The 14,465-nt window shown below is 40.6% G+C and overlaps 1 protein-coding gene across 9 annotated transcripts in view; it reads left to right on the plus strand.

The window, feature by feature from the left end:
• CTSC (cathepsin C) overlaps positions 1-14,013 on the plus strand; it is a 94,739-nt gene extending 80,726 nt beyond the window's left edge. For 4 of the 9 annotated variants that reach the window (XM_036258133.1, XM_036258132.1, XM_036258134.1 and 1 more), the window contains exons 4-7: positions 705-854; positions 6,233-6,348; positions 12,167-12,298; positions 13,099-14,008. In XM_036258133.1, coding sequence (XP_036114026.1) covers positions 705-854; positions 6,233-6,348; positions 12,167-12,298; positions 13,099-13,601 — 901 coding nt within the window. In that variant the 3' untranslated portion in view covers positions 13,602-14,008. Of the gene's footprint in view, positions 1-704; positions 855-6,232; positions 6,349-12,166; positions 12,299-13,098 lie in introns of all 9 variants that reach the window. The other 5 variants (XM_036258129.1, XM_036258131.1, XM_036258136.1 and 2 more) reach the window with 2 other exon arrangements.
• Positions 14,014-14,465: the final 452 nt, after the last annotated feature.

Here is a 14,465-nt window from a genome sequence, read left to right on the forward strand (position 1 = left end):
TATATATGAATCAAACTAAATGTGTTTTGGTGCCAGAAAAAAAGCTTTGTTTGAACAAAGGGTATCAACACAAACTGTACTGTAAACAATAGTTTGTTTAAAATATGGGGGGTGGGGAGCAATGATATATTTCAATATATTTCAAAAGCCTGATGTTTTTAGAGCCAAATTAAGGGAATTTTTTCAGATCAAAAATCTCTTGCCATTTACTGTGGGGGTGTCTGGTACCGCCCTCAGGACTCCCTCAGATTCCGCAGACGGGTTGATGGGGTTGTGTTCTACACGTCTCACTGCAGAAGGACTTGAGGACTGTGGAGTCCTTTAGGGTTAAGGATCGTTCTGGGACCCTTAACATTTGGATTTTTGTTTTCTGAAACTGGATTTTATTTTACCTTACAGTTTCAGGTTATCTAAATTTTGTGTTCTGTAAATGTGATGTTGTCTTCCCATTGACTGGAAAAGAGCGCCATGTGCTTCTCTCTGTATTGTGGGGTTCTTCATGTGTGGGTTTTTATTTTAGAATAGACCGTTTTGAAGACTTGAATAAAGTCCTGATGTTACATTACAAAAACAAAAACAAAAAACTGCCTCCCTGAAAGATTATACCATTTTCCTTTTTGTCCCTGAGTATCTGAGTGCTTTTCAATGGAGTCTCTTTACATCAGCAAAGAATGTACCTAAAGCTATCTTATTTTTGTTGGCAGGCATTCTAATCGGCTCTACAAATATAATCATGACTTTGTGAAAGCGATCAATGCTGCTCAGAAATCTTGGACTGCAACCACATACATGGAATATGAGACTCTTACCCTGACAGAGATGATGAGGAGAGGTGGTGGAGGAAGGCTCCCCAGGTAATAAAGCACTTCTCTTCACCACTAATAAAGATAGGTAGTTATTAGTGGGTTGCCCCCCATTTTACTGGTCATCCCAACTTAAGTGTTTTCTGTGATCTTTTTATTACTATTATTGATTTTAGAGAGAGGAGGGGAGAGAGAGAGAAAGGAACATCGAAGTGAGAGAGAAACCATCTAGCAATTGCCTCCCCCAAGTGCCCGACCAGGAATTGAGCCCGAAACCTAAGTATGTGCCCTGACCAAGATTCGAACCCATCAGCTTTTGGGGTGTGGGACCATGCTCCAACCAACTGAGCCACACTGGCCAGGGCCTGTTATCTTTTTTCCTGACCATTTTCCTCTCCTGTTCATGCACACTCTGATGCTCTCCAAGTTCTATCTGTGGGTTTTGCTTTGATAGCATCTGCCGATTCCATGACTCCCTTTCCATTTTCTAAGTGCTGGCTTCATTAGTTTTATTGTCTCTTTCCTGCCGTGTGTTGTCTCTTTTCCTGCCTCCCGTCCCCTTGGTCTCTTTCCTTCTCTGTCTCCATTCTCTACAAAGTATTGCCAGTTTCATCTTTCTGCACTCAGCTGTGATTGTGTTACTACCTATTGTCTAATAAATAAATTTAACCTGGTAACCAAAGTCATATACATTTGACCACAACTATGTTTAGTACTGTGACTTGCTTTCAAACACATGACACACAATGACTAAAAACTTTCTTTTCATAAAAGCTCCATTTATGCCATTCCCTTTGCCTCAGATACCCCTCCACTTGCCTTTAATAAGTGTCAAATTTGCCACCTATAAAAATCTCAAAATCCTCTCTCTGTTTTAAGGTCCAACAAAAAAGGTTCCTTGTTTACCCGTCTACCCTGCTACTCTCCTTAGCCAGAAGTAACATTTTCTGTCCTTACCTTACACACCCTGTGGTGTATTCTTACTTTGGGAAATCAGGTTGTAATACTTTTAATTTATATAGTCAGGAATTCGGTAGATTTAAACAATTCTTTCAGAGCCACAGCGGGATCTGTCAGAGTAGCTAGCACCTTAACCTCAGCCCAGGATATTTCCGTGACACCATAACTGGCCTCGGAGAAGCAGACACAGCGAAGGTCAGGGAGAGGAAACCACCGGGGAGCCAACGGGAGTCAATCAATTGTGTAGGTAGGTGTTGCCCTTTAGTTATCACATTTTCCAAATTTCTGAGATTACACCGATTATTTTCTTCATATAAATAGAGTCCTTAGTTCAGTGTTTATTGTTTGAACAGGCCACTCATGGGGTAACTGTTAACTTGGTAAACTGCTTTCTAACTTTTTATCTGCAGAATGATCATCCTAAGGCTCTGGCATTTTTCCACTACGAGGGTGTTTGGAGATTTTTCCTGTCCCGTGAACGGCATTCTCTCATAGTTCTTCCCCTTTTCAAAAAGAATGTTACACAGTATTTCTCAAGGTTTATTCTAAAGAACTGCTAGTCCATGAGATGCTCTTCATAATCAGAGTTGGGCAATGGAGAAGTATTGCCCAACTATATCCATTCTTAGGTTCATAAAGCGAAGGAGCAGTGGGGTTCCTGCCTGAAAGATCGAAGCCTCAGATCCAGCCGCCGGCCGCGTGTCCTGTGCCGTGGATCTGAGAACTCTTGTGCTCGGCCCTTCTTTCCCTCCACCGACACCTGTCCGGAGAAGGGCCAGCTTTCTGGAGAAGGGCTGCTTCTGAGGCTAAGGTTCCCTAGAAGGCAGGAGATATGGAGATGAATTGAGTAGAATTGGAAATACTGAAGCAGACATTGTGGTCTAGGCTGCCTCATTTTCAGTAGCAGTTTTTTTAAAATATGTTTTTATTGAGTTTTTGGAGAGAGAGAAACATCGATGTGAGAGAGGAACATAGATCAGCTGCCTCCTGCATGCCCCCTACTGGGGATCAAGCCTGCAACCCAGGCGTGTGCCCTGGTGGGGAATCGAACCCGGACCTCTCAGTCCATGGGGCAACGCTCAATCCACTGAGCCACACCTACCAGGCTTCAGGATTTAGGATTATCATTCTGCAGGCTTCAAAAACACTTTGTGTATAATAGACATTCTCAGAGATTCTTAACTTTAGGTGTAGGGAGTTTGTGCAACTGCTGAAATGATAGAAAAATGTATTATTTTAGGGCATCTCTGCCAGTCCAGAGCTTGAAAAGATTCTTAAAGAATTTGGACCCAATTGATGAAGAGCCAGTTATGTATAGTGTAACTATAATGCTTGACTTCCCACTTCTCCATCTCCCACATTCCTTCTCACCGTCTTCATTTTTACACCGTCCAGCTTCAGTCGTCACATTATTTCCGCTTTGTCCGTGGGTGCACGGATGGGCAAACATTCTGCCTGTGGAATGACGGGAAGGAGCATGTTAACCTCGGAATGCCGCCTATGTGCCAGTCACTTAAACCTCTCAGCATTGTATTTGGTCCACTCGGTGACACAGGTGATGATGGTGGCAGTTATCATCATGATAGCTTAATCATTTATTAAGGAGTTATCAGACACAGGCACTATCCTAAGCACTCTTTTCATTTAAAAAAATCATTTGACGTGGGTATGCTCATACCTGTTTTAATAGGAGACTGTCATAGTTTTGTGATGTTAAGATCTTTGACTAATGCCCTGGCCAGTGTGGCTCGGTTGGAGCATCATCCCTTACAACAGAAGGTGGTGGGTTCGATTCCTAGTCAGGGCACATACCCAGGTTGCGGGTTTGATCCCTGGTTAGGGTGTTTGGGGAGACGGTTTATCAGTGTTGCTCTCTCACATTGATGTTTCTCTCTGTCTCTCCCTTCTCTCTGGAATAAAAAAAAAAAGGATCTTTGATTAATGTCACACAGCTAGTAAGTGGTGAAGCCATTTGTATAAGGTTGGTAGGGCTCTGAGATACCTGTCCTGAAACTACATTATGCTGCCAAACTTCAATTCCTTTTTTATCTTCCATATTTCTTAATGTATTCTTAGGTATATGTATGACAGTCAGTTAATATCTATTGATTGATTGATTGCATCTCTTGGCCTCTGAATGTAAACTCACAGAAATTGTTTTCTTCCAAAATGTGTTTGTATCCTTGTTTTTATTCATTAATCTCAGAAGAAATATCCAAGGTTTATTTTTTTTTCCTGCCCTACATATAACATTTTCATGATGCACAGCTTTTTATGGACCTTAGTTATTCCATAGACATTATCCAAGTTAAATGTTTTATAGCATTGCTGTAACTTCTTTGTACTTGGTTTGGTATTTCTGTACGTTTCATGTTTCTTACTGTTGTCTTTCATATGGTCAAAGACCACCTCATGTTCATCTGCTAGCGATGTCCCTGGCTAGTTAATATTTTAGTGAAAAACTAACTGACATTTCTATATGGAACATGTTATCTATTCTTTTTTTTTTTTTTTTAATCCTTACCTGAGGACATTTTTGCATTTATCTTCAGATACAGCAGGAGGGAGATGGGGAGGAAGAGTGTAGGAGAGAAACATTGATGTGAGAGAGACACATCGATTGGCTTCCACCCACACGACCCAACCAAGGCCAGGGACAAACCACAACCGAGGCACCTGCCCTTTGCAGGAACCAAGCCCTGGTCTGTCTGGTCTGGGGGCCGACGCTCTAACCGTTCAGCCAAACCGGCCAGGGCGCTCTCTCTTCTTTACAGTTCTCAAAGTTATGATTGCTAGTCATAAGTGATTTTTTTCCCCTCTGTTTCATTTCACTTCCGCTTTGTCCTAGCATTAACTTACATCATCTCTAAGAGAAGTGTGTGAGAGAAGGTCTGGGGACTCGTTGCAGAGGACATGAAGAAATCCACATATAATCTTTGCCAGTGAGTAAATTAGAACCTGGTAAAAAACCAACTTGATAACCACTGGAAAGTTAGAACACTGTGGTATGATAATTCCAAGCTGAGTAAGAAATTCAAGTAGTTTGCAATAACAGAAAAATAAATGTTACCACAATAGAGCAGTAGTGTCGTCACACAAGGGTTGATGGAGCATAGAGAGAAATGAGTCTTCATGGGGGTTGGTGGGTGGAGGCTGCTGTATGAGCAGCAGTCTTTAAAATCGGAAGTCAGGGAAAATCTCTAAGGGGATTTCTTCTAGCAGTGGGCAGCAAGTGTTTAGATGTAAGGAGCAGCACTCCAAAGGCATGGGACACAGAGCATTCAGCAGACTCGGGCAAACTTTAAGAAGTATAGTGTGGCTAGAGCTAGAATGCTTTGTTTGCCCAGTTGTGTGGCTCAGTTGGTTGGAGTGCCATCCTGTGCACCAAAAGGTGGATTCAGTGTCTGGTCAGGGTACATATCTAGGTTGTGGGTTTGATCCCGGGGCCAGGTGCATACGAGAGGCAACTGATTGATTTGTCACATCGCTGTTTCTCTCTCCTTCTCTCTCTCTCCCTTCCTCTCTCTCTAAAAATGAGTAAAACATGTCATCAGGTGAGGATTAACAATATAATAATAATAGAATGCTTTGTTTGTAGGTATGTTTTAAATCTGTAATATAGAGAAGCTTGTAGAACAATTTTTTCAATTCTAGAAAATTTCTATCATTTAATCATCCCAGCAACTCGCCTTTTGTGTCTTACTACCAAGCATATCATATAAGGTGTAGTTCTGTCATGATGAGCAGTTTTGTCCTGTTTATGGAGCTCGTCTGCCTACTTTATCCTTAGACCTTTCGTTCCTGTGCCTACTTCACCTCTTTGACAACCTCACCATCACTGCCACCCACCTCCTGAGTCAGACAGCAGTAAGTTCTCTATTTCTCTATATCCTTTGTAGGCTATCTTTAACTCCACATGTCTGCTTTCTTGGTCCAAATCTGTAAAAATAGCCCTGGCTGGTTTGGCTTAGCGGTTAGAGCATAGGCCCTCACAGGTTTGATTCTTGGTCAAGGGCACGTACCTGGGTTGCAGGTTCAATCCCCAGCGCCGGTTGGGGTCATGCGGGAGACAGCCAATTGATGTGTCTCTCTTACATGGATGTTTCTCTCTGTCCCCCTCCCTCCCTTCTACTCTATCTAAAAAAAAAGGAAAAAATATCTTCGGGTGAGGATTAACAATCAAACAAAAAAATCTGTTAAAAGTAAGAGAATGCAGCTATTGAAGCATACTAAAAATAGCATATCAGAGATATACAAAACCAGTGTCATTCCACTGGGGAAATAGAGACATTGTATAGATTGCTGCATGATTGTAATAGACACATTGAAACATTGATGGGACAAGTGCTCTTTGGGTCTGAATCTAGATCTTAGCCAGCCAGGAGGTTGAAATTGTGGAATTCAAGATTAGGAAATAATCCTTAAAGGAAAGACTGTACATTGATGTCATATATGTATTTCCATCCTAGGCCCAGTCCTGCACCACTAACAGCTGAAATACTTGAAAAGGTTTTGCATTTGCCACCATCTTGGGATTGGAGAAATGTTGGTGGTATCAATTTTGTCACCCCTGTTCGAAACCAAGGTAAAAAAAAAAAGTCGAAGTTCTCATTGATTTATTCTGAAACACTTTTTGAACATTTACTATGTGCCAAGCTCTGGGGTAGATTCTGGGAATATAGAGATGAAATGGGTGTGATTCACTTTAGTGAAGAAATGGAAGGCCAATGGATACATGGATACTGACTTCTTCCTTTTAAATCCAGGACAGGCTCTGGTACTAGATAATCTCTCCAACTGAGCTCAGAATTTCTTAATTGCCCTTCTCAATATAGGTTCCTTGTAGCTAATTAATTAATTAATCAGAGTGATATGTAAGCCCACCTTATTTGCCCTCCTAGTAGGAGAGACTCGTATAGAAACAAAGAATTGTGTACAACTAGAATTGTTCTTCCTTCTGCAAGTGGTTTGCTGGAATCCTGCTTTGCTATCTGTCTTCCCACTCCCTGTCCTGACCTCATCATTAAGTCTTTAATTACTATAAAAGCCCAGAAAATGGATCCATAATTTTCTTTTCTGGTTAGGTTTTTTTCATCTGTGACCTTTCCATTCATTTTATGTCAGAATATTACACATTATGGTAACTATTAACCCGGCTTCCAAAAGAGTAGGCTGGGAGCAGAGCCCAGGTTTACCAAAAGTATCACTATAATTGCATTTTACCAGTTATTTCCAGAAATTGGATACACTATGAATACATTTAATAACTCTTCCTCTAAAGCTCTTGACAGCAGATTGTCTTGTTATCCTAAATTTTAGCCAACAATGACTTGGAGAATCATTTATATAATACTCAGGTTTATTACTTCTAAGCTCATTTTGAAGATAATTACAGTGCACATGACTGATTTGTTACCATAAAATAGGTGTAGAATTTGCTGTCTGGAAACCTTCTGATTAGTATCTCCTGGGAAGATTGTAAGTTCATAACACCCAAGATAAATTGTTCTTTCCCCTTCCTAAAATTTCAGTGACAATCAGCCTCTCCCTCTTCTCAGCATTCATCACTGACCCTTCAGTTCCGTCCTCAAGGAATTCTTACAAAGTGTTCTAAATATCCAGCATGTGGAGCCACTCAGCCAAGTTCCTGTCCTTCAGCTGACACCGGAGGTCTTGGCTCATTGTCTTTCCTTTCTGCCAGTTATTCTAGGACTCTTCGGCTCCAGAGAAAGTGTGGAAATCCTTTCCCACTTTCTCATTTTCTGGGAAGGGCTTCTTTGGAAAGGAGGGATTGGAAATGAGAGAAATTGGAAGGTAATTGAGAAATAAATGGAAAGTGAAATTAAAGGATTGATGTTAAGGAGATGATTAACATTTTCTCGATCATCAAACAGATTTCTTATTCTTATTTGATAGGGTTAAGTAAATACTGCATGTCAGTGTTGGTTATGAGGACCTGGCACATACTTGCTTCTGTTGTGTTGTATGTTTATAGAGTATCTAAGATACATTAGTAATTTTTTTAATGGCTGAGGATATAAAGACTAGTATGACATGGTCCTTGTCCTTGAGACATATAGTTTATCAAAACCTGCAAGTAAAACATTAAAATAGAATATGATAAATGATTTGAGAAAGTGTTTTTAAAATTCACTGGAAGCACAGAAGAAGGTGAAAAGAAAAGTTTAGTTCTACTCACTTCCCAAAAGATCTGATTAGCTAGTGAACCAATAATTCGTTGGAAAGAAATTAGACTTCCTAAAGCCAAATTATTTGACATTGGTTTTCATGTAGCTTGGAAAGTTAATATTGTCTCTAATGTCCCATATTCCATGAGTGTTATAAATATGAATTGTACAAACATGAGTAATTTAAAAACAGAGGCATTTGATAGATTAAGTGCTTTGTAATTGATTCCTCATCTGTAGTAACTTGTTTAGTACTTGAGAAAATAATGTACTTAGAGGTTCCTCTTTTGACTTTCTTTTGGTTTTCTGTACTTTCGGTTGGAAAAAATTTTTTTCTCTTTCTGCTAATTGGGTTACTTAGAAATTTCCACTAACTTTAAGAACACTAGTGTTCTATATAACCCAGAATTCAAAATTAGCCGCAGTTAAGGGAATTCACAACTTTATGCAGAGAACGTATCAAGATAAATGGAAAAAGAGATACTGGGCAGACACATGAGATTTTAGCTTTACACTTGAAAGCAGGTTTAAGCTCAAGAGAGCTAGGAAATTGGAAGAGATGGACTTGCTTTGTTTTTCTTTCAGCTATGCTCTCTTTATTACATCTTCAAGAAAGAGGGGTGTCTCTCAGGTCATGTTGATTAGGAAATGCAGAGTGTTTTGCTAATGTTTAAAATGTAGTTCATTTCAGACTTGTTTTCAATACTGTTTATACAGGAAGGCAGGAACCTTAAACTCTCTGCTTCACCCTATTTATTTTACACACGAGATAGAGAGAAATGCCAGAAAGATCAAGTGACTTGCCCAGAGTCAAGTCACAGCTGAGTGACAAAGCAAGGAGGGGGGGGGGGGTCTTGACTCCTTCCTCTTAGTTCAGTATATTTTCTGCTGTTGGAAGGTACAGCTGAACAGAGTTAAATCATGTGAAGGTCACATTGTCTATTTGGGATTGTGGAAATATGATTATTGCAGAGTTCTTTCTGGGCCAGATCTCCCCTACTCTTCTTAAGGGATAATGATCCTTTTAGAATCTAGACTCTGGCCTTGACTTTTGAAAAGTCATTAATTACGTTGGCAACTGACAGACACATTCTTGGAACTGCATGAACTTGAGGGAGGTTATCTCCTTTCCTCATTCCCATGATTTCTCTGTTCACACAGCATATTCTGAGCTTTTGAATGTACATGTGGCTTGTCCCTCCCACAGTGATGGATGATCGGAAATAATCAAGAGGTTACTTCTGTGGCTGCCATGGGTCAGGAATGCTGGATGGCCAAAATGGGACTGTTTCTGGACTCTCACGGGATTTAATTTTTTTAAAGACCCTAGTGTTTCATTATTGGAACACTGAATTTGGCTATTTTCTGTCACTCATGTAGTTTTTTTACATTCTATCAAAGGTGGGGAAGTTCCGAGGATAGTGTTATTTGGATGTTTTAAACAAAATGTATAAGTTAATTTTGGTCTATTTAGTAACTGGATGACATAGAAAGGAAATCTGAAGATTCATTACAGTAGATGGAGACCTATGAACTGAAAAGGACACTGGGCCTTCATTGGCCGACACTTGGGCAACTAGCACCTGCCAACTATTAGCTTTGTGACTTTGGACAGGTCATGGTTGCTTCTTTCCAAGTCTCAGTGTACACATATTATCGAGTGAGTGGGCTGGACACTAGATGAATTCCAAGGCCCCCTTCCAAGTGTTTGTTTCCTTGTGTTCACAATTTAGGTGGTCCCTCAGCAGCAAAAGCAGTACATGATGTGATATGGACAAATCTGAGGTGTTTATGAGGAGAATTGGTAGCAGTTAAAGGGTAGTAGGGCTCTAATAGATTCTAGGTTTTGGATCTGTGATGTTGTTGAATTACTGAAAGAGGGCTCACATTAGGGTCTAGGATTCTGCCTCCCTTGCAGCTTAAGGATGAGTCAAAGTTGACTATGTCCATTGAAGTCATTTTTTTTTCCTGGATGTAAATATGTATCTATTTTTCATAATTTGATTCTTCCTTTTACAAATATACATTGAGTTCCCTCATTGCATCAGGCACCAAAGTGAAGAAAACAAATTTCCTGTGAACACTCAAGGAAATTGACAGGATAGTTTGTGGAAAACAGTGTAAGTAATTCAGGTAGAGTTTAGGATGTTGGAGGCTGAGCATAGAGTATCCTGATTTCCACTGCACTCAGGAAGGAACGAGAATCAACGGTTACCTTCTCCAGGTAACATGTTTTGAATGTATAATGTTCCTTTTGATGTTTTCTATGGAAGGCAGTTACTAAATTATTAAAATCAGATTTATTAAAGTGAACAAAGCCATCATTCTCTTTATGTAGAATGAGTTTTATTTGAATCGTAATATTGTCTGTTCACTAATCTTATTTTATGTGCATAAGGGTGTGCTCACTATTCAGGTAATTTGGTAAATGAAGCGAACAACCCATCAATTGTGTATGATTTCATTTATCACCTATGTCTTGGATTTGGTACATACATATTTTCATGTGGAATTTGTATTCATGGCAGAGTGAAAGAGGCTATGTAATAATAGAAATATTAAAATTATGTTCATGTCTTTCTAGAATTATAACACAGAGAAGTCCCAGTTTTGTTACATTTGTGCCATATTTTCTTACTTCTTAACCACATATATTGAAGAGACAGAAAAATAATGTTGTTCACATATTTTAGCTCATCATACATTTTTCCTACTTTTGAAATAGTAACTATGTTCCTGGCATACTCTTCTTAAGTCAGTTGATTTCGTCTTTGGCAGAGCATCCAGGACTTAAATGAGGCTGTGTTCTTTGTCCTTCTCCCCACTTCCACGCAGCCACGTTCGTGTTCGTCTCTCCTCTCGGTACTACTTTTCAGGGGCCGTGGCTGTCCTGCTGTTACCCTTTTCCTCTTGGAGCCAGTCTGCTTTCAATTTCACTATCTCCACCTGCCTTACCTCTTTATTTCCTCACTGGCCACCTTAAATACCGTATCCGTCTTTATAATGACTCTCTTACCTTTCTGGGGCTTTGCTGTACTCTGTATCCTTGACCCTGGTTAAATCCAGCTCTACAATAGACTCATACCTGAGCCATTCTGAGGGTTAGTTCTACCCAGCAAGTTGCTTTAGAAAATGTTACTCTACCCCTGGCCGGTTTGACTCAACGGTTAGAGCACCGGACCTCAGTGTTGTAACCCAGGAGATCGACCACACTCAGACTTAATTCTTTAGATTTGAATGTGCTTTATTATGCTAAAACCTGCATGCAGGGTCTGCCACCTACGGACACAGCCGAGAGCAGCAGCCCCCAGGAGCTAGTATGGCTGAGTTTTATAGGGGGGTTGTGGTGCAAATTGCAAGCAAGCAGGATGTACAGAAGCAGATATCAGCGGTTAGCTGGCCTTGCAGAAGCATTCTTTGGCACGCACACCCTGCAGGTGGTTTTCCCAAGGCTCAAGACGCTCTCAAGATGTCCTTGGAGAATTGCTAGGAAAGGGAGGGGGTTTAGCTAGGAGACGACTGGAAAATTTTCTTTGACCCTTTGTTTCCCGCGAAGGCCTCTGGGAGCCTCGGGGCACTCTCAGACCCTAACACTCAGACCAAAGAGTTGCGGGTTTGATTCTGGTCAAGGGCATGTACCTGGGTTGCGATTTGGTCCCTGGCCCTGGTCAGGGTCGTGTGGGAGGCAGCCAATCAATGTGTCTCTGTCATGTTGATGTTTCTCTCTCTCTCCCTCTCACACTCTGTCTAAAGATAAATGGAAAAATATCCTTGGGTGAGCTGGATTTAAAAAAAAAAGAAAGTGTTACTAGAAGTATTTAAAAGTTCAGCTTATCTGTACCACTCCATAGTTTTCTCTCAATCTAATGGCTCTGTAGACATAAATAATTTCTTCATGGTCAAGAATACTGTCAAATGCTTTGCAGAAGTTAGGAGTTTTTTGTTCTTTTTTTCCTTCTGTTAAAATATTCTCAAGGAAAGTCCCATATAGTAACATTTGCCTTTTGATGAAAAAGCTGAAATCTTAATGTTTACCGTTAAGGTCAACTGTGTTTGTCGATGGACTCTTTTTTATTGTGTTCATCCATATGAACAACAACAGCAATGCTCGATATAAATATATTAATATATCTTAGCCACTCCGCTTTTTCTGTGTATTTTTGTGGGTGCTTCAAAGGTCTGTTGGGTTAAGTATCTTTTTCCCCCCATCACCAGCGTCTTGTGGAAGCTGCTACTCATTTGCCTCTATGGGTATGCTGGAGGCAAGGCTACGTATACTAACCAACAACACTCAGACGCCAATCTTGAGTCCTCAAGAGGTTGTATCTTGCAGCCAGTATGCTCAAGGTAAGTGTTGTTTTTCAAGCACTATTTACCTGTGTGTGGTTGGCCATTGTTGGTAAAGACAACAGGATGGTGTGGTAGAGAGAGTACAGTGTCTGTATTCTAGGAATATATCCTAAGAAGCCTGAAACACCAATCAGAGAGAATATATGCACCACTATGTTCATAGTAATGCTATTTACAATAGCTAAGATCTGAAAACAGCCCAAGTGCCCATCAGTAGATGAATGGATAAAAAAGCTGTAGTACATTTACACAGTGGGATATTATGCAGCTATAAGAAAGAGAGATCTCTAACCCTTTGAGACGACATGGAGGGACCTGGAGAGTATTACGCTGAGAAAAATAAGCCAGTCAGCGAAAGACTAGTATCACATGATCTCACTTATTTGTGGAATATACTTGACAAAATAAACTGACAAACAAAATAGATCCAGAGGCATGGAAGTAGGGAACAGATTGACAGACCTCAGAGGGAAGGGGGTTGGGTGGGAAGGGGTGGGGGAGATAAACCAAAGAACTTATATGCATATATGTACAACCAATAGTGAGGTGAAGGTGTGGGGGTGGGGCAGAGCAGGGAGGAGGGTGTCGTCTGTAATACTTTCAACAATAAAGATAAATTTTGAAAAATAGGGGATGAGAGGATAATGGATAGATGAATGAAGTGACATTTAATTTAGGAACAACTTCTGGAAAACAAAAAATGAATGGAGTAGAAAAGAAAGAATTGGAAATGGGATTATTTCTCCTTGTGCCCCTTTCTAATAAAGGGTTAATAACTCTGTGTTATTCCTCCTCAGGCTGTGATGGCGGCTTCCCATACCTCATTGCAGGAAAATATGCCCAAGATTTTGGGCTGGTGGAAGAGGCGTGTTACCCCTACACAGGCACTGATTCTCTGTGCAAGCTGAAGGACGACTGCTTTCGTTACTACACATCCGAGTACCACTATGTGGGAGGGTTCTATGGGGGCTGCAATGAAGCGCTGATGAAGCTTGAGCTGGTCCATCACGGGCCCATGGCCGTTGCTTTTGAAGTCTATGATGACTTCTTACACTACCACAAGGGAATCTACCACCACACTGGTCTGAATGACCCTTTCAATCCCTTTGAGTTGACTAATCATGCTGTTCTGTTGGTGGGCTATGGCACAGATCCAGGCACTGGGCTGGACTACTGGATTGTTAAAAACAGCTGGGGCACTGGCTGGGGTGAGGATGGTTACTTCCGGATCCGTAGAGGAACCGATGAGTGTGCGATTGAAAGCATAGCAGTGGCAGCCACACCAATTCCTAAATTGTAGTGCGCACCTCCCAGCACTGCCCTTGATTTTACTATATCTTCCCATTGAATACTAGTCTAATTTTTTCTAAGTACTCAATTAAATGAAGTTTATACATATGGTGGTGAGCTATGCAGTAATGGATTTTGCTAATCATTTCTGATTCAAACATGCTATATTTTTTAAAAATCAATATGCATATCATAAAGGAACATGGCAATGACTATTACATTTTTAAAAGATTTTTTGTAAATGATCAAGTGATGTGTGTATTATGGGATTTATGTGTGTGCATAAGAGAACTTCTACCACTGGCTCCTTCAGTTACATTCAGATTCACTGTGTCACTTATATGAATACTTTAAGAAAGAAGGGCAGCCCTGGCCAGTTTGGCTCGGCAGTTAGAGCGTCGGCCCACAGACCAGAGAGGCCCGGGTTCGGTTCCCATTAAGAGCACGTACCTCAGTTGCAGTTTGTCCCTGGCCCCAGTTGGGGTCGTGTGGATGGCAGCCACTCGATGTGTCCCTTTCATGTTGATGTTTCTCTCCCCCTCTCTCCCTCCCACTCTATCTGAACAAAAAATAGAAAAATGTCCTCAGATGAGGATAAAAAAATAAAAAGAAGGAAGGGCATTTGAGGGTATTTGAATTAAAAACAAATCTGTGAAACTTTATGATAGGGGATATGTTCACATAATGACTAGTGAATGCTAAAAATCTTCCCCTGGATATTTGATGAGCCAAAAGTCATAGCGAAAGAAATAGGAATTTTGATCAAAATTTTGATATTGGTTGAACTTTCTGATGGTCTGTCTTGAATTTGGAAGTGTTAGTTAGCCTTCATTGGGTTAGCAGTAAAAGCTTAATTAGTAGCACGTTATTAGTT

Source organism: Molossus molossus, unplaced genomic scaffold (genome assembly GCF_014108415.1).
Source record: "Molossus molossus isolate mMolMol1 unplaced genomic scaffold, mMolMol1.p scaffold_m16_p_13, whole genome shotgun sequence".
Lineage (NCBI taxonomy): Eukaryota > Metazoa > Chordata > Mammalia > Chiroptera > Molossidae > Molossus > Molossus molossus.